This window comes from Zerene cesonia, chromosome Z (genome assembly GCF_012273895.1).
Source record: "Zerene cesonia ecotype Mississippi chromosome Z, Zerene_cesonia_1.1, whole genome shotgun sequence".
Taxonomy (NCBI): domain Eukaryota; kingdom Metazoa; phylum Arthropoda; class Insecta; order Lepidoptera; family Pieridae; genus Zerene; species Zerene cesonia.
This window is the reverse complement of record NC_052122.1, coordinates 2,579,972-2,606,214: the sequence shown is the minus strand read 5'-3', so window position 1 is coordinate 2,606,214 and position 26,243 is coordinate 2,579,972. Positions and strand designations below refer to the sequence as shown.

The window sequence follows — 26,243 nt, the reverse complement described above, 5'->3', positions numbered from 1 at the left end:
TTTGTTGTCTATTTAGTGTTAAATAATTGTTATGTAATGTATAAAAAATTTGGTGTTAACAAAGAAATGATACCTATTTATTGACACAAATTCAACAAGCACAATTCAGAATGTTTTACTGACTACTGAGCTACCGGCAACCGAAACACCTTTTATACAATTACTAATTTAATCTAGATTTAAAAGGATGATTTTCATTTGTTAGTCGCTCTCAATATATCAAGCCGCACTTGCAGGTTCGACGCGAAGCTGCAGGTGCAGACGAAGCTGATGCTGTCGATGCTGCACAACATGACGATCACTCTGCCGACGGTGCGCTCGCAGCAGGACCACTCGTCGTACATCCTGTTCGCGGCCGTCATCCACGCGGGCACCACGCTCGACTCCGGCCACTACTACACCCTGGCGAAGGACTCCGACCAGTGGTACATGTACAACGACGACGTGGTCACGATCGCCGATGAGATGGAGCTGAGCAAGCTGAACCGCTCCAGCACCCCGTACATCCTGTTCTATCGGCGCACCGACGTCGAGGAGGGCGCAGCGCCAGCTCTCGAGAACCTGCCGCCGCGCGTCCAGGAGACCGTCCTCTCCCACAACAAGGAGTACGTCGAGACTGTCCGCCAGATGTGCCGCACTCGCCCATGACGGTTAAGGTCCGACAAGTATGTCGACTTCTCCGTCTTGGACTACGTCGATTCCGAGTAAACGGCTCGCCACGAAGGCGGCGCTCGTGTACGCAATTTTATGTTCCACGCTTGTTTATCGATGTCTATAATACGTTCTATGCGCCGCCTTCACCCACTTAGTGTTATTGTGGAGACAATTCTCCGTCTCGCCGGCTTGAGCCCGAGACTATATGTTAGATATATTTGTAAGCCGTTACTACGGATTAAGTCCATGTTAGTTATCTAAGTCCATTATCAAATAGAACATCTGCATTGCGAGCGCGATTCATTGACGCTGACCGACCCCTTCCCTGTTTGCACATCGAGACACAATTTGAAACTAATTATTATTTAATTAGAACCAAGGCCTTGCTGTATGGCCACATACAGTCAGTAATCATCATCATCATCACATATACGGTCGCATAATACGGTCCCAGTCAGAATGGCGCTCGCACACCGGCGCCGGTGAATTAACCGGCGATCGAGGTTCGAGCATCAAACTTAGTATAGACATGTAGAGGCATGGCGTATTCAATTACATTCATTATCATCTTTTTATCGATCTTTCGATCTTTCAAAACATCACGGGTAAGGCTTAATCACATTGGCACCTGTATTATATGGTGATTATTTAAAAATATTATAAATGTATCACAATACCTATGAGTAGATTTAGAAATATGTTATGTATTATATTGATAGATAGATTTGTTTTTGTTTTTTACTTATATTTTTAATATATAACCAACTTGTTTCGTGTAATTACAATTATTATAGATAATAAACCTAGTAGTCTATAATATTTAATTACTAAATATATAATTCAATCGTGTTTGCTGGGAAAACATAATCCATCTATCCTGTGGCAAGAAGATATGGGGTTTATTCTAGTTTCACTTTATTGTAAAATTATGTAGTGTTAAAAACGAAATTGTTTATCGTTAAGTTCGGCATTTACTGCTGTCGATGATTTGATACTCGGTATGATTTGTTTCAAAGAAAAAGATTTTTTTTTTTATAAAACTTTACTATATGTTTCTTTGTTTTTTTTTTGTTTGGGTATTCATCATTACAGCAGAGGAGTTTTGTAATTACGAATAAATATACCTGAATGTGAATTCTTAAGTAAAATTGTTGTTATTCATTTCTTGTCCTTGCCCTTAACGCCTTAAGATTCCAGTAGAAATTAGATTATGTATCCCCATATTTATAAAAAAAACTATTTTTTTTTATAAATTCAAAACATCAACGTTATAAAGTGGTACAAACGCATGCATTGGGCAATTGCTATTTATATAATTATTTTAAAAATGTGCTTAATAAACATATTGTTCAATATTATAAATCACAAAGGCGAAAGTTTGTGTCTGTGTGTGTTTTTATGTTTGTTGTTCAAACATGCATTCAGCAAATATGAGAAACTGCCTTGCAAATTGCGAAACAAAATATATTATGTGTATGTTTTGGATATATAATGTAAAGAAAGCAGCTTTAGCGATGGTTTTCGAAAAATGTATTTTTGTAATAGATGTTCATAGCAAAGAAATAACAAATTACGCAGGAAAGAAAGTAAAGCATGTTTTTTTTTAATTTTTCAATCTCATAGATCAATTCATCATTTTGGGTTGGCATATTTGTATTGATTGATATAAATTCTAAAATACCATACAAGAAGTATATATAGCGTTCAAAATTGTGAAAACTTATAACACAAGAAATAGTACAACAATATAACAATTTATTGAAGTACAAAACATATCATGAATGTTACATAAGTAGTTTATTTTGACATGCTAGTAGTCCAGTTACCATCCACATTTTAAGAATTCAAGTTCTTTATCCTATTATTTTAAGAGGACCTCAAGAGCTAGAATGATACATGCACACATACTATCAACGAATCAAAGGTCTCGGTCGGCGCTGACTGTACACAGGGCCGCACGCACACGTTACAGGCGTTCGATGCCACAAAATCTTGATTGTACTAAAAAAATTTTTGCCATAAATCAGAATAACTGCCGAGTAAAAATATTGTTTTAAGTCGTTAAAAACATCACTAAGATACTTCTAAACATTGCTAATATCTAGTGGTATCATTGTGAATTTGTAGCATTCTTTTTTATCCTTCATCCTTTACATTACATTTTTCCGTTTCATTTTACTGGGCTGCTGAATCTTACACTACAAGTTATTATATAACATGTCCCTTATCCTACGCTACTACGCTTCGGCAAAAATCGTGTCAGATCGCAGACGCAAGTACCACACCCACACAGGAGACCAGTGTGAAATAGTAGCACTATTGAGTTTCGTACGGTGAGTGGGGAAGTTTGTGGCCCGTTTCCTTTTCTTATCCTTCCCAGTCCTTTCCTTTTTTCCCGTTGACAACCCTTTCCTTATCCCTTACCCTTAAAAGCAGACAGCGCATTCCAAGAAACACTTCCTCTGCGAATGTTCATGGGCGGCAGTGATCGCTTGTGATCGCCATCAGACAAACCCCCGCACAACTGCCTGCTTTGGCATAAGAAACACCGAATTCCATCATGATTTTCAGATCATACTAGATATGACAACTACAATATGCTATCTAATATATAAAATTCTCGTGTCACAGTTTTCGTTGCCATACTCCTCCGAAACCGTTTGACCGATTTTGATGAAATTTTTTGTGCTTATCCGGTATCTATGAGAATCGGCCAACATCTATTTTTCATACCCCTAAATGATAAGAGTAAGGCAGAACAGCGTTTGCCGGGTGCAGCTAGTTATATATAAAATTCTCGTGTCACAGTTTTCGTTGCCAGACTCCTCCGAAACGGCTTGACCGATTTTGATGAAATTTTTTGTGCTTATCCGGTATCTATGAGAATCGGCCAACATCTATTTTTCATCCCCCTAAATGATCAGAGTAAGGCAGAACAGCGTTTGCCGGGTGCAGCTAGTATGCTATATAAGTATTATACTCAAGTGAGTGGTGTGTACATTCGAGAATTTTAGCATGTATATTACGAATAATTAATGAATGAGGCTATTCAGTTAATTACATATTATTTAATCGTACCCATTTTGTATAAATATAATTATATTAAATTATCATCCATTAATATAATAGAAGCCAAAATAACATTGGACAAGATTGTTGTCTATTCATTATATCGTATTCAAGTGTGACGTAATGAGTATAATCTATGCATGCTAATAATATTGTAGTGAAATTGTTTTTATATAATCTCGAGAAGTAATATCTATGAAACTTCTGGTCCTTTTTAATCAATGGCTGATAGAAAGCCTGATCTTTTTGTGTACCTACTGTTATAAAAAATTGTTTACATACACACATTGTTGTTCATATTTTTAATTATATTATAAATGTACTTGATATTTGTATGTTGGTAGCTAAGTGTTTTATAACGAAATCGATACGATAGTTTACTATTACAAAATTGTAATCTGTTATTAACATATAGGTAACGAAATACGGCTAAATAAAAGGAAATAACTAGTGACATAGGTCGAACACATTAAATTACAATTTACAACATCTTAACATTTCGAAATGCGAGAAATTTGTAATTATAAATATTTAAAGAATTGATTCTTTTCTGAATATATTGACCCTGTATATAGGGTCAAAGGGTTGACACTCGCTGCCTAAATGTTTGCATTATGTAATAATGTAGTTTTCTGGTATTTTGAGTTTGTAAGTTATAAACAATGCTTATAAGTTGAACCCCGCTCAGGATGTTTAGTTATTTATCTTGAAATTTGTATTAAATTTCGAAGATCGAGGAAATAGCTAATTCACAGTGAAGTTAAATCTTGAACATAAATTTTGACCCACTTCCCGGTTTCCGATTAAGCCAAAATTTTGCATTCGTATGTAACTTTGGGCAAATGAAATAATGGCTCCCAGTGACGGAACTCTTCGACGGTCAGCCGAGTGCAATGGTAGTAGATACTAGATCGGAGGACCTGGAAACGTGCAACTGCTGGGCGGGACACGCGACAGACACAGGACAGAGTACATCAGCTCCTTCCCCGGGGGCCTCGGGTATCTTATGCAAGATTTCCCCACTTAAAAAGAAGGCGATACTGGATATACTCCCTCCTTACATAGTATCACAGGCAGGTTCTCATTACTCAACTACTGCCTTGTTGGCTTGGTTGGCAGCGACTTGAAATAGATGAGTGGGTATCGCCAAAATATGTAAGTGGCAATGTGCAATTTAGTGACAAGAAAAATAAGACGGACAATTTAGTCGGGGTTTTAATATTGCAAGAGGCGTGAAAAATATTTTGCCTATAAAAAAATTATGTAAGGAAACTTGAACTTGCTTAACGAGGTATTTTTAATACGAAAAGAGAAAATTCTGAAAAAAATCATAGATTGCTAATATATGATTCGTAAATAAATAGTAATAAAGTGTTTTTCAATAAAACGATTTGCTTAAAAGATACCCTTACTCTTAAGATTTGTAAATAAAAAACTAATTGATCTGCAGTTTCGTATTGGTATACCCCAACTTTGAACTTACCTTAACACAGACTTCTCCTATTTAATGGGGGATGTATGTGACAAAAATCGTGTTGATTCTCGGAATACATAAATTAATACACTCAATACGATTTGTGATTTTATAAAGAAATTTACTTAAAACTATCCCAAAAATACATTACGTGGAAGAGTTACCAACCATTACTTAACTATCATATTTACAATTTCTTAAACAACAAATTTACAAGCCTACAAGTTTGCCGCCAAAAGCATTCAGTTTTTCTGATGCTGCTCGCGTTATTGATCTCAATATCGATCCTGGCACCTGAAAAGAAATATTTATAGTAATTGTTTTTTGTTCTTAGGTTAGTTCAGGGTTTTCGCTGTGCAAGAAATTTTAGTGTTATTATCTACTTTAACATGATAATGATTTCAATTAGGTTAAAAAAATAAACCTCGGAATGCTATAATAAGCGTTTTTAAGCAGGCATTTTATTAAGCACTGTGTTTTCTACTTGATTAATAAACTTTCGGTGATCATATCAACAATGAATCATCCTGTCTTTGCTGATTGCCATAATTGTAGTGATACAGTTACCTACACATTGATTAATAATAATAAGTATACGTTCATGTTACTTACAGCGATTAACGAATTGACGAAATTTGAAATGCTCTCAGCGCCTCCGACGATTGCACGGCCCGCACTAGCAAACTTGTCACCGGTATTGCCATACTTGTCCTCTTCTTTAATTGTATCCACTATTGGTCTCGGCTGTTTACGTCAAAATGGGTTATAATAATATTTTTTAATAATCGTTAAAATAGTATCTTAAACATCGACCTTTCGTAATATAGCGCGTGAGTTCTATAGGTTCAAAGTTTAGGTGATGTTGCTTATACAGAAATCTGTATTTACGTGTCCACTAACTAGGTAAATGATATCAAATACTTATTAATTATTACTCATAAGCGTCGTGGTTAATTTTATCAAGGGGGCTAATTTAAATAAGCGGATTTAGGAACATGCACCATTTCCAGCAAAACTAGCACAATGTTCACACTTTTACACTATTTTAAAGTGACGAAGAACAGCTGAGGTATATATAATTAAACAGATTTTTTATATAATCGTTTACGTACTTGAAGCAGCCCTGCAGCAACATGCTGTATATTTTCCTTCACGGAAAGCGTTTTGCTTCCAAGACCTTCGGACTCCAGGTGAATGCTCCCGTCTTTGGTAATCTAGAAGATAATGTAGGTAATAAAAGTATAAGTCTGTCTTATTATATATGGACATTAAAATATGATTAAGTAATTGCTTTACATAGTTACTCAGGTCAAGGTCTGCAGTAAAGCAAAAATTTATTCTTAATGAAAATAAAAGGGGTAAACTACAGTTTGTTTGCACACCTTTGTACTTGGGTCATCATACCGGATGATTTCTGCTGTCTCGAATTTGTTCGTGATAAAGTTTGAGTCAAGTTTATACTTGGTATCATCACCAGGATGATTTTCAGCCAGTAATGGTCCTGCTAAATGGACATCAGAAGATTGACCATATGAACCTCCGGGCTGGTCGTACACTGGCAGATCGATTTTGATTGGATAGTCAACTGGTGAAGACAGCACGCTCGTTGAAAAAATACATAGAACAAGTATCGTTGAGTACATCTGAAATAAAAAGAAGTATTTCAACAAATCTGTTGCAGATTATTATGAGAATAATATCAAGTAATTACTATTATATTACTAATACTACTATATTATAGTAACGTTTCATTATAACCCATTTAGTAGTTTTTTTGAGACTGTCAAACATCCATCTATCCATCCATTCTTACATACTTTCGCGCTTTATTTTAGTTCATTAGGATTTGTAAGAAAATAGATAGATATAAAGGTTATTACGTGTGTCTTATTTGGCCGGATTAATAAAAAATTATGTAGTGTTTGACTGCAGAGCTTTATAAATATGTTTTATGGAATATCTATGGTAATATTTATTTTTTGGATGTGGAAAGTGTGTATTAGAATACCTTTATATTTATTTTTTTAAATAGTATAATTTGAATGGACTTCTTAGTCATACATGGTATAAACACTTAGGCTTTCTTCATACACATAATTGTTTTTTAATATAATCTGTTATTCTTGTTAAAAAAATATGTCAGCATTGCAGCTCAGTCAGTTTTGTATTTACTATTTTCAATTTTATCATGCATTGCTACTATATCATTTAAAATTCTGTTTCACCTGAATAACAGGAATGAAAATAAATCAATTAACATGGATAATAGTCCCGAAGTTACGCGTTGTTTTGGAATGTTTCCTCCGAAATATGCTACGTATTTAATATCAATATTTGGATTGGGTATGGGTGGTACAGGAATAACTGGAATTGTGCTCTACGGCTTAGTTGAAAAAGCCGTTACGGCATTCTTTTTCAAAAGCGAAACAGCACCGGTAGATGATACAGTGAAGAAATGTGTTCTCCTAACTATAGGACTAACGTCATTGCTGCTGACTATTGCCAGTTTCCTAATGTTCTTGGGCGCAACATCTGGCTCATCCGGTGCCCTCGCGGTGTCTATTTGGATTATTTTCGCAATGGATTTAATACTTATTGGTCTCTCTATCGCTGCGCCAATGTCCTGTTTCTTTATGGAAAGTACCTGTGTCGTGAAGAAACTGTCTACTACTGTTTTGGTCCTTTGTTTTCTGGTAATCACTGTTTTTTTAGAAATATGGCTCTATTTCATGGTCGTTGCTAATGCTTATCTGAATGAAATTGCGTGAGAACTTTCCCGTGGATGTACAGTAATAAACAAATTACAAATGTTGTTTTTGTAGTTAATCGATTATTTAATTATAAAGGTACACCTTTACTTACAATAAGCTGGTATGTTAAATAGAAGTTAGTTACAATATTTATGCCTCGAGAACGGCTGAACAGATTCTAATGTTTTGTGTTGCATTGCATTTTTTCCACTGGGATAAGGATATAAAAAAAGGCTTTAAACTAATAAAACATTTGAAAATTTACAAAAATTAAGACTCCTAGCTGAGCCTCGGTGAGCAGCTAGCTATTTCTAAAGGTAAATTAAATATGTAACTATGTTAGTTATAATAAGAGGACACAGTTTCTTTGTATTCAGGTATAAAACTTAGAGATAAACTGCTCTTACTTTCTTCGGTTAGCAAACTCAATTAATAAACTATAGGTTTATAATAATAACCGGTAACCTCAGAACGAAAAAAAAATACGTAGTTTACTCGTCTTGAGCATAATATGTATATTTACGGGTATAATATTAATTTTGAAGCTTACAATTGATAATTAGTATTCTGAAGGTAAACGTTTAAAAAAATATTAAGAATAGTGTTCAATTATCTAATTAATGTCGATTATGATTATTTCCTTTATTTTTTATGCTAATATTTTCGCTAAAGAAATGCGCCTCGGCCTACTATATATTGTTAATAACAGCAGATAACCGATAATTTTATATTTCTAAATTCAGCTAATTATACCTTAAGTATTGGTATACGTTTGTTAAATTATCATTAAAGTTTAAGTAGCAGGTAAATGGATATATTTGCTATGTAAGTTAACAGAGCGTGATTTTTAAGCTCGAATAATAGCCTTGCATAAATACACCACGGAAACGGGCTGTGTATATTTATTCTAATTATTAATATATATATATATATATATATATATATATATATATATATATATATATATATATATATATATATATATATATATATATATATATATATTAATAAATAATAATAATATGTATATATTAATTCCGAAATTCTAATTATTAAATAATAATTCGCAGAATTGCACTGAAATAAATTCGCCATAGAAACCTAGACATAAAATAAAAAATTATAAATAAACCTTATCATAACTTACCTTATCAAATATACGCACTCACAATTTGTATTTTAACTTGTTCAGAGGTTTGCGTGTGGAGCTATTAAGTAACGGACTCGACTAACATCTGATGGCAAGTGGTGGTCGAGACCCGTCGACTTTCACGTGTTACGTCACCAAAACCTTGGCACTTGAGCCAATGTAGTATCTGGTTAAGGATTCCCAGATATCGTAATGTGTCTATTACAAACACTTGCAGTGAATAATACATGTGTCTACGTGAGTAAGGGTCAAAAAGATGTGTGACTACTTACTGGCGAATGATGAAATTTAAAGTTTAGAAAGGAACCTCAATTTGCCCACGAAAGTTATTTTTAAGGGCTCTGTATGTATGATTAATGGTTCTTCATGGATTGTAATTTGTTTAGTCTTGTGAAATTGTCTAAAAGCTATCACCTATTGTGGTCGTGTGGTTAGTACGTGAACTTTACAAGCGAGAGGGCCTTGGTTCGAGCTCCTGTGTAGGGTAAAAAATAAGGTGTAAGCATATAGATAAGTAAGAGGTAGAAGCTTACTTACCAGGCAAAACTTTAATGAGCTATTAGAATTCAACAATTTTTTAAGGTTAGAAATAAACGTTTTTTAATGTTTATTGTTGCTATATTGTTTTATTAACAACAAAATAGTCTTTTGCACTTTTATAGAATAAACAATTTGCAAACCTTGTACCCCAATATATCGAACCTCCGAAAATCCGATTGATTATTTGCCAGAAACCTAAATGAATTGAATTTACTTACTTCGATTAAAACATAATTGATTTAAATAAATTCACTTTGCAACTGAAAGATTTTATGTTATGCTAGACTGAAGATGAGATAATTTGCTACGAGTATACAACGAATTTTCTTCTACCGTAAGAACAAAGATACGAGCAATGACTAGTGTAATCCTACTATATTACCCATCCATACAAAGAAATATATGGGTTTCACGTATTTCTGAATAGCTGTTCGCCGGCTTTGCTCGTGGTACATATATAGCCTATGTCACTCACTGAAGTTGCAGCTTTCTAACGGTGAAAGAATTTTTATAATCGGTACAGCAGTTTTTGAGTTTATCCACAACAAACAAACAAGCAAACAAATAAAAATACAAATTCTGTCTCTTTGTAATATTAGTACGGATCTAAACAAAAAAAACTTAGACCCTGTTATTAAATAACAAAATCGTCTCGTATTACATTATTAATAAAGTAACAGGAAGTTTCTTCTTTATTAATTTCATTAAATATATTTTTGATAAGCCAAATCATTACTTCTACCTACGTAAAAATGTTCAATAATATGTGATCCATCAAGAAGAAGAAGAAGACTATACACTAGTACGGTTATGGTGTAACTAGTACCTAGTATAATGTTATTTGTGATAGTACTTCATCCAAATGATGTGCTATTACGGGTAGAGAGTGCCCTCTCGCCTTATATTTTACCCCACGATTTTGAAGCACCATCTATATTTTATAACTAAAACTACGGATACATACACACATGCATAGCTGCACACATGTACACCTATTTACGCATTATCACAGATAAAATAATACTGTACTAGGCATTGTGATTTTTTTATTATTTTAATTTCTTTCTAACCTTTTTTTAGAATATTTAAATGAATACTTACAAAACTACACTAATGTTGTGGCGAACGAACATTCACAAGAAAGGAAACAAAATAGTTATATACACGTACTGGGAAATAAATAAATATTGTCTCATGTAAACAAAGTTTTTAATTAAACAATTTAATTCGTATAAAATTACATGCTTAATTAAAAGCTAATTTTACAATTTTTTCAATTAGATGTGTATAATATTAATTGCCGTTGTAGTTACAATAAACTCTCACTTTATTCATAAACGACAAAAACAATCAACTTATCATATCGCGGAACAAACATCTTAAAATTTCCAAGACCTTGTATAATAACCTCAGTTTCAGTAAATCCCAAAATGAGGAGCAATCTCAACTCTAATAAATGAACGAACGAATTAATATGAAAAAGAATTAATTATCTTAAAACTGGGAAGGCAAGTGCCGAGGCCTCTGTGGGCGTGACTTAATCTGTGCTCGCCAGCGGACAGACGACAATGTCAGAAGTCAGAACATAGAATATTGTTTGTATTTCTTGAATGTTGTTCAATTATGAATGACTATAAACAGTAGGTAGTGTTTATAGCAGAAAGTTAATTATTCTACATTTCTATAACATGTTTTGGTTCGTAATTTAAGAATCAATACTTTTTCAGGAAAGATTAAGATTTCGGTATCATCATGTGTCGTACTTTTCTAAAATAATTACGCACGGTTCAATTAAAACTGCGATTTTGCGCCGCCTGCATTGAAAGGAATTAAGAAAATTCGGGAAACACATCCTGAATTATTATTAAAAATGGGAAGAATAAACAATTCGTTTCTCTGGGGTATCCTTTTTGCATCTGCGACGTGGAGTATTTCGCTTTACCTTTATTGGTTATTGAATATGAGCGGTGAGTTTTTAATATTAAATATACATATTATATACAAGAATGTTTTCTGTTTATTAGTTTTGCGTCTTGTGCATGAAATCTTTGTATTATATTATAATAATATTAAATGTAGTTGGCAATAGACTAGTTTTCTATTAGGTCGTGATTGTAGTTTGTCCAGTTTTTCAAGTTAATAACAATCTAATGTTTTATGTATTCAATCTTCTATTATTTCTATGTTTTTGTAAATAATAAAAGGGGAACTATAAAATTTAGCCATATTCATCTTGTTTGATAGATGTTCATGGTTTTAGGTGAAAGTTCAATAAAAAATACAGAAAACAGGATACAATACCGTCTTATCAATACTGAAGAAAGAAATCGATTAAAAAACAATGACAAATCTATTGCAGCATTGGAGGGCAAAAATCTTCTATATGATAATCCTAAAGCAAATGATAGATTTGGAAATAAGATGTGGAAAAGTCCAAGAGATCATTCAGACTATTTGAGAAAAATAATATTGAAAGAAAAATTTGCTAGGCAATTTCAACAAAAATCTGCAGCAAAAGTAGATAAAAGTCTAGGTGAGTTAAAAAGCGCTTTGATTTGACCCTGTGATAAACAAAAATAATTAATTATAATTACTTAATAATATCATTTGTATATTCTAGCATAGTTTATGATAATGCATGCTATTTTCAGAAAGTCAATTTGGTTTAATTAGGAATGCAGAAGATGTTAGAATCAGAGAAAAGGGATACAATGTGCATGCATTCAACACTCTTATCTCACAAAGAATTGGCAACCATCGTGAAGTTCCAGACACTAGATTTAAATTGTAAGAAACAATAATTACAAAAAAAGCTTATACTTTATTCCTAACCCCATAGTTATTTATGACTTATATTGCAGATGTGCTACTCAAAAGTATCCATATAAACTTCCCAAGGCATCCATTATAATTTGCTTCTATAATGAACATTTTGAAACACTTATGAGGTCTGTTCACTCTATCTTGGACCGGACCGAACAAAGATATTTGAAGGAGATTATATTGATTGATGACTACAGTGACATAGAAGGGCTACATGATAAGGTACAAAGGGCTGTGAATCAGTTAAACAATAACATGAGAAAGGAAGAAGAAATGCTTGAGACAAATAACATAGATGGGGACAATATTGTTGCTGATTATATAAATGATGATAACAATGTTGAGAACTTCAAGAAAACTACAGATAGTAGCACTGGAAAACTGTCAAAGAGCGGTTTGAATATAAGGCTTCTGAAAACAAGTAAGAGGGAAGGATTGATACGTGCGAGGTTGTATGGTGCTGATAACAGTGTGGGTGAGGTATGTAAAATTAATTAGTTAAAAACATATTGGTTTGGCTATGAGTCAATAGTAGGACTATTTTTAGGGAAGTTACAGAAACAAATGATCAGTCCCTTGAAATTTGGAATATAGTATACATAAGTCTACACTGTATTAGGAAAGTTCATAGTTTATTAAAGTTATATTTTAGGTATTACTCTTTCTGGACTCTCATATAGAAGTGAATGTTAACTGGCTGCCACCTTTACTGTCTCGGCTTTCTGAAGGAGTAGATGGTGTTAGCACTCGATATTCTCCTCGTGTGGTTGCTCCCATCATTGATGTAATCAATGCTGATACATTTGACTATACTGGCAGCCCGTTAGTAAGAGGTGGATTTAACTGGGGACTACACTTTAAGTGGGATAATTTGCCAAAGGGAACATTGAAAGGTGAGTTGTTTGTTTCAGTGTTATCATAGAACCATGTTTTCATTGTAATAATATTGTGCATGTTTTTGTTTCAAATAAGATGGTTTCAAGAATGAAAGAAAGATGGAAGAAAGGTTTCAAGGCTCTTTATTTTTTGGAAAATTTATTATGCTGTCTAATTATTTAATGAAGCAAGTGCAAAATTAACATTTTGATATGAGAAGTCTTAGATTTTTTAAGGAGCTCTGCATTTCAGTCAGAGTGTCCTTCCTAATCACCATAACTTTCCAGATGAATCGGACTTTGTGAAGCCAATTAAGTCACCAACAATAGCAGGTGGACTGTTTGCTGTATATCGTGAATATTTCAACAAGATTGGGAAATATGATTCAGGGATGAACCTTTGGGGTGGTGAAAATTTGGAGATATCATTCCGGGTATGTGTTATGAAATTCTACTGATAAAAATTAAATTTTCTAACTGCTTAGAGAGAATGTCTAAATAAGTTGTTTTATTTAATACTCTGTTTAAAGTGAACTTTGTGAATGTACTTATTTACTTCTTATGTTTTGATTTATTTTCTTATTACTGCTTTTACATTACTCCATAATTGCTTGAGGTTCTCCTATTTGTGGAAAGAGGTCTCATTTATTTTATTTTATTTCACTTTCCATACTTAGCATTTTGCGATCAAGAGATTATAATTGGTTTTCATATTGCATTGAATTTGTTAACCTAATTTATTTTAAATTCTCTTAAGTTTTAATATAATTTTAAAACTATAAGATGCATGTGAAAAAGAATACACTTATAACACTTCACTTGCAGATATGGATGTGCGGTGGAACTTTAGAGTTGGTACCTTGCAGTCGTGTCGGTCATGTCTTCAGGAAACGTAGACCTTATGGTCTTGGTGATAAAGAGGATTTCATGCTGCATAATTCGATGCGGATGGCAAGAGTATGGATGGATGAATATGTGGTGAGTATGTCTGAGATAATCTCGCTTAGTACTATTTTTATGAGGGTATAAGTTAAGACATTATTCATTGATCAATAATAAAGGATGCGATGAAAATAGTTGAACATTCTTTACTTCAACATCTTCATCAGCCCATATATTCTGTTCCCACTGCAGGGTCATAACTCATAGGCCAATTCAATAAAGGCTCAGGTCATAATTCACCACTTTGGCCAAGTGCGAGTTGGCAGATGTGACATGTCGTTAAACTTCTGATGATGCAGGTTTTGTTTATGAAAAAAATGTATATCAACTGCACACAAAATTTTCTTTTTTTCATATACATAACTGACTATATACTGATAGATTAATACCAACTACAAATATACGGCAAAAAATACAACACGTAAGTGCAAGACATACTATTTAAATACACAAAATAACGGACTATTACAAAATTCAATATCACAAATTTGTGTTTTCATGAATGTGCGACACACTTTTTTGTCTGATTTTTTAAAGAACAGAAAAAATTGATCACGAGGTGGCGATTAATTTCTTCTATAGTGAATGTTTGTGAGGATGGATGTATATGTATGTATGTATGTTTGTTACTCTTTCACGCAACAACTACTGAACCGATTGCAATGAAATTTGGCACGTAGATAGCTGGACAACTGGAATAACACATAAACAACTTTTTACCCCGATTTTCCTACAGGATATAGACTTACGCGGGTGAAACGCTTGGCGCAACTGGTCAATTGAAAAACATTTGAACCTTTAAAAAAAAAAAAAGAAAATTAGTATGTGTATCGTGCTTAATTCAGCCATAAGTCAAACGTTATTTTGTTCCAATGTCAGGTTTCCCCCTTTGTGATTATGGCGTTCGATTTGGTAATCACCCAATTGTTCACGCACGACGTAAATAGGAATCAAGAACTCTTTTTATACATATATATTATCACGGTGCTGCTCCCATATAATAGATATCGCATCAACAAGCACAAATTGTTGAGGACAAACTAAGGCAATTGTTGCAGATTGATTTAGTCGCTATATCTTTCTATCTTATACGTTCCGTATTATCTATCGCTGTCGTAGTGTTAAATTACTGTATGCCTTTAAGTTATTTATAACAAAAACGCAATTATACCTGAACCCCATTGATTATGGCGTAACTTTCTTTATAATATCATTGGGGCAGGCATTTGTATTTATTTGGAGTAGAGATTTCTACTGATCGTGTGTTACTGGGGAAGTCAGAATATAGAAGAACTGTTTGATGATGGACTGGTTTCATGAGAGTGTTTTAAACTGGGCCTTTGAGTTTTTCATCGTCTTTACGTCTGGATGTAACGTTTTTACATAGAAGCCATGATCGCATCAATTCTTTACAGGTTTTCTTGATGTATTTAGTTATTAAAGTAAATACAACAACAACTATAATTTTAAGCATGAGTAAGAGAGGCCTATCTCAAAAATAGATTTTAGTTCTATAGTTATGTATAGGACGTCTTTGTGTTTTAAATCAATCCATCGAATGACAACAGTAAAACACAGATTTCAACAAACTATACGTAGGTTTAGAATATCAAAATGGCGAGGGTAGCTTGAGGCGACATTCACTCATCTAGTCTCAACTACCGTCGGAGTTAAACACAATATCGAAAGGTTTAAGGCTTACCACGCACTGTGATATATTGCATGCATTTAATCGCAGGTCTCAATTTTTCTTAACAAAAACCAATCCAAAACCATCTTTAAATTGTCAGAACTATAACAATGCAGTCGAATTGATAAACTCCTTCCTTTTTGGAAGTCGTTTAAAAATTTATCGGAATGTTGTCGCACGTCGTTGTCGATTTTTCAAAAGCATAGCTTTAACATGTATTTGATCCGTTAGTGACTAAATTACCCAACCCAGTATAGCGGTGACAGAGTACATATTTTATTTTTTATACTGGTCAAAATTTATGCAAAAGCAAAATTTAAGCGTTTTCAGCTATTATTAAACAGCCCGCGCAGTGCGCGTTGAGCCTTATACCTTTCGATTTACCTATTTAAGCAGTGGTCGATGGTTAAATAGATTCATTTAGTGACACGGTCACCAATGTGGCTTCCAACTAAGCTCTTCGGTTTTTGATATTCGCTCGTTAATTATAATGTCATTTCAATGTAAAACTAGAACGTGAATATGATTAAATTGTTGGTGACAAATGCATTATCATCGAAGTTTACGGTGAGATATTTACCTAACCAATTTATAACAAAGTCCTTAATATCTATTCTTATACATCTTAATTTATTATTCATCATCATTCATTTGTTCCGTTTAATACGATAGAAAATTTAATTTATAATGAAATGATAACACAATTACTTTATATTGCAATAGAAATCAGTCTAGATATAGACAACAGTCCGTCTAAGGTTACATTGAATAAAATACCTACGCGTACAATTTTGCACACCTCAATACTTTATGATTCTAATTATATTATTTCAATAGCATTGCATTGAATTCTACATTAAAATAATGCCATGGAACATTCCAGAAAAAAGTTATCGAACAAAATCCATCGGCTGCCCACGTGTCGATCGGCGATATAAGTGACCGTCAGAAGCTCAGGCAGGACTTGAAATGCAAATCGTTTAAATGGTATCTAGAAAATGTGTATCCCGAAATGGACGCAGGCGAAGATACAATCGCCAAGAAGAGAATCGAAGCGCTCAATGATCCGGAGAAGAATAAGTTTCAGCCGTGGCATTCGAGGTGAATATTTGCCCTTTTGTGTTTTAATTATTCGAAATTTTTGTGCTTTTTTGTTTTTTTTTTTACTATAATTAATCAAAAGTCGATTATCAAAAGTGACATTCATATAAATCGACATACAAATGTAAGATTGTCGCATGATGTTTTACGAAACACGTGCTCATAAGTGTTCGCCAATAAGTTAAGCGTTAACCTAAAACAAATAAATTTACTTTGATTGTATATTTCTTAATCGTAGTTATATAACCTCTAAATTTTTATCAAAAGTTTTTTCTACCTATTATAGGACATATAAATAATTAAATCTTAATACCTAATATTTTATGTTCTTATATTATTCTTTAAGGATTTAAACTTTTATAAATGTACTCTCAGTAGGATGCCTTGCAATTGTGCAAGAAATTTTAATACCGATTAAGTATATTTTGAGCTTGTACGTTACATGCAAACATACAAATCTTTCCCCTTTGTTGTATTAGTGTTGATTACGATATGTATTTGTTTTTAGAAAACGCAACTACACGGATTCGTACCAAATCCGACTGAAGAATACTTCTCTCTGCATCCAGAGCGCCACTGACATCAAAACCAAAGGCAGCGGGTTGATACTTTCTAGATGTATAAGGATTATCAATCAGGTAGATTTCATGCTTAAATTTTGTTTAATAACAAGCAAATTTAATTGAGACTTAAACCGAGTCGCCATTTTGTGTTGTCGGCCATTTTGAATTTATTTTACTAGTCGAGATATTATTTACCCATTTTGCAGGAGTTGTGAAATAATATTTAAGCCGACATTTCGTGGCGACCGCTTTGAGCGATTTTCAAAAATCAATCTACTAACGTGAAACGTACTTTGAAGGTCGTTTTTAATAGACGTCTGTGAATGGATTTTATAATTATTAAATATTTTTTTCTTATATAAAATGGCCGCCCTCCACCTTTTCGGGTTGTCTATCCGGACAAAGTGTGATATTTATATTGTCTTATATAATTTATAATCTCGGTCGTTAATTATTTGTCTACCACGTTTTATCCGAATCGGTCCAGCTATGAGTAATGCCGAACATCTAAACATAAATTGTTTCATTTTTTTTATTTTATATAGTTGCTTCATTGTTGTCATTTGAATAATAGTTGGCTATATAATATACATATACTTATAAATTCTCGAGAAAAACGGTAAACATTCGAAGCTCAAAAGTAGTCGAAGTCGGAGTAGAAAAAAAAAATCATTTATAATATATTTTTTTTTAATGTTTTTTTTTCTCAGATGTGGTTCGAGACAGACCGCAGCGAGCTAGTGCTGGGTAAGACGTTGTGCTTGGACGCCGTCAACAACGTGTCCCCGATGCTGGGCAAGTGTCACGAGCTCGGCAGCACGCAGGAGTGGAAGCACAAGGGATCGGTAGGTTCTTGATAATAGGAGGCCCGTTTCCTTTTCCTCATCCTTTCCCGTTCATTCTTTCTTTTGGAGTGATTCAAGAGGAAGGTTATATCTATACATCTATAACATCTATTAAACTACTCGGAATTTAACGCGTGCGAAGCCGCGGCCAAAACCTAGTGTACTTCTTTTCAGTCGTCGATGCTTCCCTTCTAAATTTCCCCTTAAAAGCGGGTTACACATTCGCAAAGGCACTACCTCTGAAAGTCTTCATGAGCGGTGGTAATGGCTCACCATCAGGTGAACCACCAGCTCAGTTGCCCCCTTAGGGCATGTAGCACGAGCATCCTCATTATAAGTCCAGTCAGTCCAGTCAGTGTATGGCCTAATATGGTTCCTTGTTCGTTCCTTGCAAACTCTTCTTGGCGGACTGCTATGGAACGACAGCTCTTAAGCTGTTATAAGCATATAAGTAGAAAACTATTTGTCTTCATAACACGACATAAAACAAAGTTGCTTTCTCTGTCCCCATGTGCTTATGTATGCTTAAATCTTTACAACTACGCAACCGATTTTGATGTTTTTTTTATAGATACATCTATAACATCTATTAAACTACTCGGAAATTAACGCGTGCGAAGCCGCGGCCAAAACCTAGCGTTTTATATAATATATATTTATAAACAACGTGAACACGTGGAATATTCAGAAATATAGATGCTACAGAGTTATTTTATGCTATGCATAATTATTTATGCTGCATAAGCCGGATGGGGCGGATTTTGCTGATGCAGTAGATAATTTTTATAATCAATTTCAATGTATATTCATAATTCACAGACTTAGCACATTATTTTGTGAGTAAATATAGTTCCAAGGGACATTGTACCATACTTTTACCTGCATCATTCTAGAAAACGACATAATTAAAAAAATTAAGTATTTAAGTATTATCATTATCTTTATAGGCTGGAAGTCCCATCTACAACACGGCCGCCGGGATGTGCCTGGGAGTCGAACGCGCGTATCGCAACGAACCCATTCTCATGGTGATTTGCGACGATCAACCGAAGAACCATTGGGACTTTGTGAGATCTAAAATTTAGATTAAAAACCCGAACTGGCGTGACAATATTTGTATGTGAATCCCGGACAGATGTCATAATTTAAGAGATTAGTAACTTTAATGAAAATTATTGGGCATTTTTCTACTGAAAAATTAGTAATTGGGAGAGAATTAGCAAAGAATCGAATATCTATTATCAGAACCATCTGAAATGCAATTTATTGTGCTAACATACAAGTTTTATATGTAGTAAATTTAATGAAATAAGTAAAAAAATTCGAAGCGACGTTATATATGCCCGACGCCTATTTCTTTCGTATAAAAATGTATTTTTGGAACATATTTTTTTAGCATTATGATCGCATACAAACTTTTGATAATATTAATGACAACGTAGACTTCTGCTGCTGTATAGCAATTTTATCTGCATGTTAACGTGTAACAGAGATTATATTCTAGAATAATGTCGTTGAACATGCTTTCGATTTAGTATTTTTTTGTTTCTAATCTTACTTATTTAGAAATTAGGACTTGACGGAACTTTGTGTTGACTTTTGTTTCATGTACATATTTGTTGACTTTATAAATTAATATAATGTTTGTGACATCTTACGGATATCCAATTTGCTTGATCAAACAATAAACGCGTATGCCATTTGCTGTTTGAAAATTGACTTTCAAGGAAATGAGCATCATGGGGCAAAATTTTTGATGAATTATAATTCTATCAAAAATTATTTAATCTGCAATGAAGGTATCGCGTGAAATTACGCTTACTTTTAAGACAGATTTGAGAGATGTAAACCTTGCATGAAGCAATGCATTAGCGTTTATGAGGCGCGCTGATGTAAAAATATAACCTGTATTATTATACCAATCGATTAATTATTAATGATACGAGACATTTCCGAAGAGCCATTTGAAACGGCAAACATACCGTATGTTTTGTTAATTTGATCAAGCAAAATGGATACGTATTGGATAATCTTGACTATTAATAACTGGGTGGAGACAGCTATGAAATTCTCGCTAATACTAATATTGTGAATAAAATAGTAACATTGAAAAAAAAATTAAAAATAATGGTCCAAATTAATTCGTTCAGAAACAAAATGTATAGATCCCTACTGGTATTAGTAATTCTTTCAGTGACTAGAGGGAGAAGTGTGGCAGCTATGAGATAGGAGTACGTAACCTCTACCGATAGGATTTAACTATCGGATTTAACTAAAACTAATCTTTTCTGGCCAAACTATTGGATGTTTGAATTTTTAGTATGTTGACTAGGAACTTTATTATTTAAATGTAGTTTACTTTATTGTTATATTGTCGTCTCCACACAGTAACTTATTAGTAACTTCTAAGATCCCGTTTAGTACAAAGGATTTTTATAAAGTTGTATCGGTTGATAGATTACCTCCTGCCTTTGGCTTTTCTTGGACGATATCCGATGGAATTAATGCAATTACTTGTTTTGGTATGTATACTCCTCTCCTGAGGTTATAAGTCTCTTAAATACGTAATTTTCATATAAATTTATATAGTGCTTCGATGTAAGCGTAAAATTTAATTGGAAAAAAATTTGCTTTTGTGTCCATCGATTGATCGTATGAGAAAGTGTGGAGGAGACTTGAGCCTTTGCATCTCTAAAATATCATATTTTAAGGAGAGATCGTATTGTATATTTTGCACCAACATTGACAATGTTTGTGTCCTCTTCCATTATTTTAAAGTCTTCCATTTTGTAAGTCCTCTTCGATTTTATAAGACATTTGTTACCAATACGCTAGCGACATAATCACACATTACTGTGTACAATAATTCTACAATAAGATACGCAATAGCTTCAAGTAAACGTTTTAGAAATCTTTGAAATCATGTTATTGATTTTCTTATATTTTTATGGAGGATGTTAATTTTGTGTTGAATGGACAAATGCAGTGGCGTAACGAGTATTGCGTGGTGTGGGGAATTTGCTAAAGTCGAGGGAGTCGCTCTTCTAAATAAATTTTCGATATGAAAATCATTGGTTAGAGCGCTTTAATTTTAATAAAAAATAAATAACATTCGCAAAAATGCATAGCAGAGATTCCTTGTAACTCACTACAGTAGAGCGTGAATTGCTGAATTTTGTCGAAATGTATTTTATTTAATTTTTCATTTAAATGTATTTTATTTAATTACCGCCCCTCGCTACGCCGCTGCGTATTTGTCTTTGTTAGCGTATAACTAATTTATGAAACATACAATTCTAGACTTCTCATTATTAAGTTGTTAGTTAAATATAGGTTTTTCCGTCCTTCACATCCCTAGTCATATCATAATCATTCACTTACACATAATATTTGCAATAGTTATATTTGTTTCACGTAGACCTTAATTTGGAATCGAAAGGAAGATATAGGAAAAAAATTGTCTTAGTATATGCATGCAATATAATTTCATGATCATATCGACCATCGATCAATCGTGGACTTCGTTATTGTTGCGTTATAATCACAATTCATTATTGTGATTTATACGGCTTAACAAACGTAATGACAATTTAATATCTCATATTTGATTTGTAAAAAATTACATTTTCAAATATTTTGAATTTAAAGCTATTGTCCCATGACTTACCGTGGCCTTACAGTGGGTTTCATAAGCACATTTAAATAAGCGAGCGGTGTACATCTAACAATTCTAATACCTAAACTAATTTGCGATCGAATATTGAAATCGGCCGTTAGCTCCTTTCCAAAACTCGCTCCGGATATCAAATTTATTTTTCTCTTTAGGTTTTATGTGCCTTAGCTCTTAAAGGACACCCAGTATCGTGACGCACAGCCGGTTGGTAAGAAGTATAATATAATCAATAAATAGTTTATTTTTTATATATGTATATATGTGACGAAGTGATGTGTATTTACTTATGACTTGTTATATAATTGGACTATCTTGTAAAACTGGACTCGCATTTTGACGAATCTCAAATTTAATTATTTCGATAGATGAAACAAGCTATTTAGTTAATGCATGGTTTATTTTTTTCTATGATGACGGACTTATATGGATCTGTGACTGGCCATATATAATATTATTATATATCAAAAGGGACCCTTGGGCTAAAAATGAGGGTCGGTCAATCTTGCGTCCGTATTCCGGACGCACAAAGTCAGTGGGATGCAGCATCATCGGCAAATAACGCCATGTATGACGCAACATGTCCTCCAAGATGTGTATATATATATGACGAAGTGATGTGTATTTTCTTATGACTTGTTATATAATCGGGCTATCTTGTAAAACTGGACTCACATTTTGACGAATCTCAAATTTAATTATTTCGATAGATGAAACAAGCTAATTAGTTAATGCATGGTTTATTTTTTTCTATGATGACGGACTTATATGGATCTGTGACTGGCCATATATAATATATATATATAGATATAGCTTATTCAACGTTTATGTCGAAAGCTCTTGACATATAATGTGTGTGAAAGTTGACCCAGTGTATAAAACACTCTCGACTCTCGAACGACACTTATCTATTTGACAAAACTGAATCAAAAATATTCAGTAGCTTTATAGATCTAAGGATACATACGAACGGACTGACAAACACGGATAGACAGACGGACAAACTGACAAACAGTCGGCGTAAATGACTTTGTTTTTCTATGTTTAGATGGTATTTTGATTTATCGTAACATAAGCATTAAAATATATTCTAGTTCTATTTGTATGTATATTATTTTGTTATTAGTAACAAAGGCATCGAGTTTAAACTAGTTCTAACAGGGAAGAAAGCGTTCAAACAGACATCGGGTTATTTGTAATGGATTTGTGTTTACAGTTGCTGGGAGAGAACATGATATCATATGAGACAGACTGAAAAAGCATGTATTTGTAAAAGGATCCGCTTCGCATGAACGACACGTTAGTTCGGTGTTGCTAATTGAAGAATGTAGCTACATATAAGTTGACATGGAGAACGTCTAATGGCGCAGTGGTACCCGCCGGCTGTGTCTAGTCACTCGAAATAACGAGCATGCTTCCCACCCTACTGAAGGTCTATCTAACTCTTTAACCCCCGCCTGTTAAAATATGCTCGTCTTTGTTGCTTTAAAATATTAGACTTAGCTTTAAGGAAGCGTTATTGTTTATATAAATTAGTGATCAAACATTCCACTAGCGAATTGGGACAAGTATTTTTCTAAATAGGCACAACTATATATCTTAAATTGTAACATTATCGTGGTTAATGAAATGGGTAATGATGTTTCAAATCGATTAACCGCTTGTTGAAAGGTCGTGGTACAATTTAAGTTATTTACCTAATTTGTATATGTTATATAATCCATACTTCTCACAATGTGAATGAACTATACTTTAAGTGATTGATCGTAATAAAAACATGATCTTTTATTGTTTAATTGTTCTTGGTTGTGGAAAGAATCATTGCGTTCTATTTTTGCTCATGTTTCTTTTATGTAATATGTACCTACACTAGTTTATGTCCACGTTAATTTTATGTAAGTTTAATATTAAATAAAGTGTGGTCATACAAAATCATTTTTATTTCATTTCCCTAATATGTCTTATGCTTATTCACTATTTTAATACTTCAAATATGATTTTTAAAAAGCTTGGAATTTATATATAGCATAATTAAACGGAAATAAAGCGACAAAACAAATATAATCAATGGCACGTAGGAAAAATGCTATTTTTTATGTAAGTAGAATTTATATGATACAGTAATTAGCCTTTTGGTTTTATTCGTAGAAGTCTAGTTTATTAATTTGACAGTAGCAGTAATTGCCAAGGACATGAGACACAATTAGATTAATTTCAATGGAACTTTATTTGGCAGGTAAATATTTCTAGTAGGTATAACTTATGATAATACCACAGTATGTATCAAATAAATAAAAAAAAATAATATAAATAGGAATGCTCGTCAAAATAAATACCTAGCGCAAAATAAATTATTCCTATGCATCTTTAAATAATATGATTTTCATTTGACATTGTTTTAGGTGATAAACAGTTTACTAAATTTTTAATATCATTTATCGATATGCATCAAGCATCATTCACAATAGATTTAGTTTTCCAACTACTAGTGATAGTTTTTTTATCAAATGGAGAGTATTAGCATATCTTATTGGTAGTTTATAAAAGTGACTTTTTTTCTCTACTTAATTGCGCAGATAATGTAAAATCAATATGTGTATGTAATATGTCTACTATGTAATCTTCTTGGAATTTAAATTAGAATAAGTGTGGGCGCAAAACTTTGTGTCTAGATATTTCATAATATTAAAGGATAGGTATAAATAAAACAATATTATTTGATATGTTATTCAACATTTATTTTAACATTTAAAATTACATAAAAAGAAGGCAAATTGCCTTAAAAGTCTTTGATTATACCATATATGGCCTACAGAATTGATTTCATTTTTAGAGTGATAATAGAGAATAAGAAAACATGCTATCACGCAAGCGCATTGCACTATATTTGCAATTCAAGAAAAATGTGACGGATTATTCATAAGCCAGAAATCTTGTATACTGTATCGTAGAATTTTAAGTATTTGGTACGATAGCAGGTTCACTTACTGACAAAAGTATATTTTAAAATATACACACAGAACACAAATAAGACAGAAAACATATGTAAACTTAAAGACTATTTAATATCTAAACATAAATGACTAGAACAATTTTTTAAGTACAGCTTATGCAGTTATCAGTTGAACGTGATTAATTTAGGCTGATGAAGTACTGTACATGCAAATAATTAAATGCAAGACAAGTTGCAAGTAATATTCTACGAAAGGCGTGTAAAAGTGAAAGACCGGGGAAGACGATGCACTAGGTGTAAATTTCTAAATACTTAGGACATGAAATGAATTTTTTAATTAATTTCAATGGTAACTTAAGACATAACTTACAATTATGAATCTACCCCCTTAAATCGTACAAGTAATAGTTTCATTGCATTTTAAGAATAAAATAAAAATTGATACCAGCAGCAAAAATAGATTGTACAGTTTTAAAATTAATATTTTCCTATTACCGCAAAAAGTATTCGGAGGTAGATTTTAGACAAAATGTTCCAAGAATAAATAGGTACACTATATGGTATTTATCACTTAAAGCCATTATAAAATTAGTAGAATGACAGTAAATAAGATAGATTTCCTTCATATTGTCAGAATTAGAGCCATTCATAATAATTTAGGATAAGGTATCATAGATAAAGCTTACATATGATTATGTGAAAGCATACGAGTGGGTCGTGTGACGTGTCTCAGTAAATGCTGTCTTTTTGTAGAAAGAAAGTGGCCATCGTAATCACTCTTTATCCACACCCATTTATATTGTCTTGTGCACAATAGATTACATTGACTGTATTTAACGACGTAAAAAGGAAACATTGTGAATCCAGGAAACTATTCAATTAATTCATTATATTAATGCTTTGATTCAAAGTTATTACTGAATTTAGAACAAATAATACACGTAATTGTAGTAGCATCGAGTTTCTATACACTGAAATAAGGCAAGCAACAAATGATTATCAGTTGTAATGCCATTATAAGTTTCACTAGTAAATAGCTTTCAAGGAATTCTAATTTTAATGATAAAAAAAAAATACTATAACGATAAAAAATTCAGTGAAGCAGTCAATGCATCTTACATAGACAGATATTGTGATGTATCTT

General features: G+C 33.0%; 4 protein-coding genes across 6 annotated transcripts in view; 3 read left to right on the top strand and 1 right to left on the bottom strand.

Annotated features, from left to right (window-relative positions):
- LOC119835533 (ubiquitin carboxyl-terminal hydrolase 35) overlaps window positions 1-1,802 on the top strand; it is a 34,209-nt gene extending 32,407 nt beyond the window's left edge. The window contains exon 12 of the mRNA XM_038360421.1: window positions 237-1,802. Within this exon, the coding sequence (XP_038216349.1) occupies window positions 237-648 (412 nt within the window). The 3' untranslated portion in view covers window positions 649-1,802. The remainder of the gene's footprint in view (window positions 1-236) is intronic.
- A 3,490-nt stretch (window positions 1,803-5,292) lies between these two features.
- On the bottom strand, window positions 5,293-9,212 carry LOC119835869. Its single transcript, XM_038360927.1, has 5 exons — window positions 9,095-9,212; window positions 6,580-6,840; window positions 6,310-6,411; window positions 5,810-5,941; window positions 5,293-5,491 (listed from the first exon to the last, which is right to left on the bottom strand). The coding sequence occupies exons 2-5, from the start codon at window positions 6,838-6,840 to the stop codon at window positions 5,408-5,410; spliced, it is 579 nt and encodes a 192-aa protein (XP_038216855.1). The 5' UTR covers window positions 9,095-9,212; the 3' UTR covers window positions 5,293-5,407.
- Window positions 7,456-7,965, top strand: LOC119835719. The gene has a single exon (XM_038360700.1). The coding sequence runs from the start codon at window positions 7,456-7,458 to the stop codon at window positions 7,963-7,965; it is 510 nt and encodes a 169-aa protein (XP_038216628.1).
- Window positions 9,213-11,181: 1,969 nt separating the features above from the next.
- LOC119835462 (polypeptide N-acetylgalactosaminyltransferase 35A) lies at window positions 11,182-21,052 on the top strand. Of its 3 annotated transcripts, none has more exons than XM_038360290.1 (12): window positions 11,182-11,277; window positions 11,365-11,604; window positions 11,997-12,170; window positions 12,289-12,424; window positions 12,499-12,940; window positions 13,113-13,353; window positions 13,624-13,769; window positions 14,161-14,313; window positions 16,851-17,068; window positions 17,577-17,706; window positions 18,342-18,476; window positions 19,424-21,052. In XM_038360290.1, the coding sequence occupies exons 2-12, from the start codon at window positions 11,508-11,510 to the stop codon at window positions 19,559-19,561; spliced, it is 2,010 nt and encodes a 669-aa protein (XP_038216218.1). In that variant the 5' UTR covers window positions 11,182-11,277; window positions 11,365-11,507; the 3' UTR covers window positions 19,562-21,052. The 3 variants fall into 3 exon arrangements, with proteins under 3 accessions (XP_038216218.1, XP_038216216.1, XP_038216217.1); XM_038360288.1 differs by having other exon boundaries at window positions 11,898-12,170; XM_038360289.1 differs by having other exon boundaries at window positions 11,190-11,281; window positions 11,898-12,170.
- The last annotated feature ends 5,191 nt before the right edge of the window (window positions 21,053-26,243 follow it).

Excerpts from the sequence above, each read along its gene's own strand:
- LOC119835869 (XM_038360927.1), bottom strand. The coding sequence starts at position 6,840 with ATGTACTCAACGATACTTGTTCTATGTATTTTTTCAACGAGCGTGCTG. Across the intron at positions 6,412-6,579 it reads ATGATGACCCAAGTACAAAG|ATTACCAAAGACGGGAGCAT; the intron begins GTGTGCAAACAA and ends ATTATCTTCTAG. Across the intron at positions 5,942-6,309 it reads TTGCTGCAGGGCTGCTTCAA|CCGAGACCAATAGTGGATAC; the intron begins GTACGTAAACGA and ends TGACGTAAACAG.
- LOC119835719 (XM_038360700.1), top strand. The coding sequence starts at position 7,456 with ATGGATAATAGTCCCGAAGTTACGCGTTGTTTTGGAATGTTTCCTCCG.
- LOC119835462 (XM_038360288.1), top strand. The coding sequence starts at position 11,508 with ATGGGAAGAATAAACAATTCGTTTCTCTGGGGTATCCTTTTTGCATCT. Across the intron at positions 17,069-17,576 it reads TTTCAGCCGTGGCATTCGAG|AAAACGCAACTACACGGATT; the intron begins GTGAATATTTGC and ends ATTTGTTTTTAG. Across the intron at positions 17,707-18,341 it reads GTATAAGGATTATCAATCAG|ATGTGGTTCGAGACAGACCG; the intron begins GTAGATTTCATG and ends TTTTTTTCTCAG.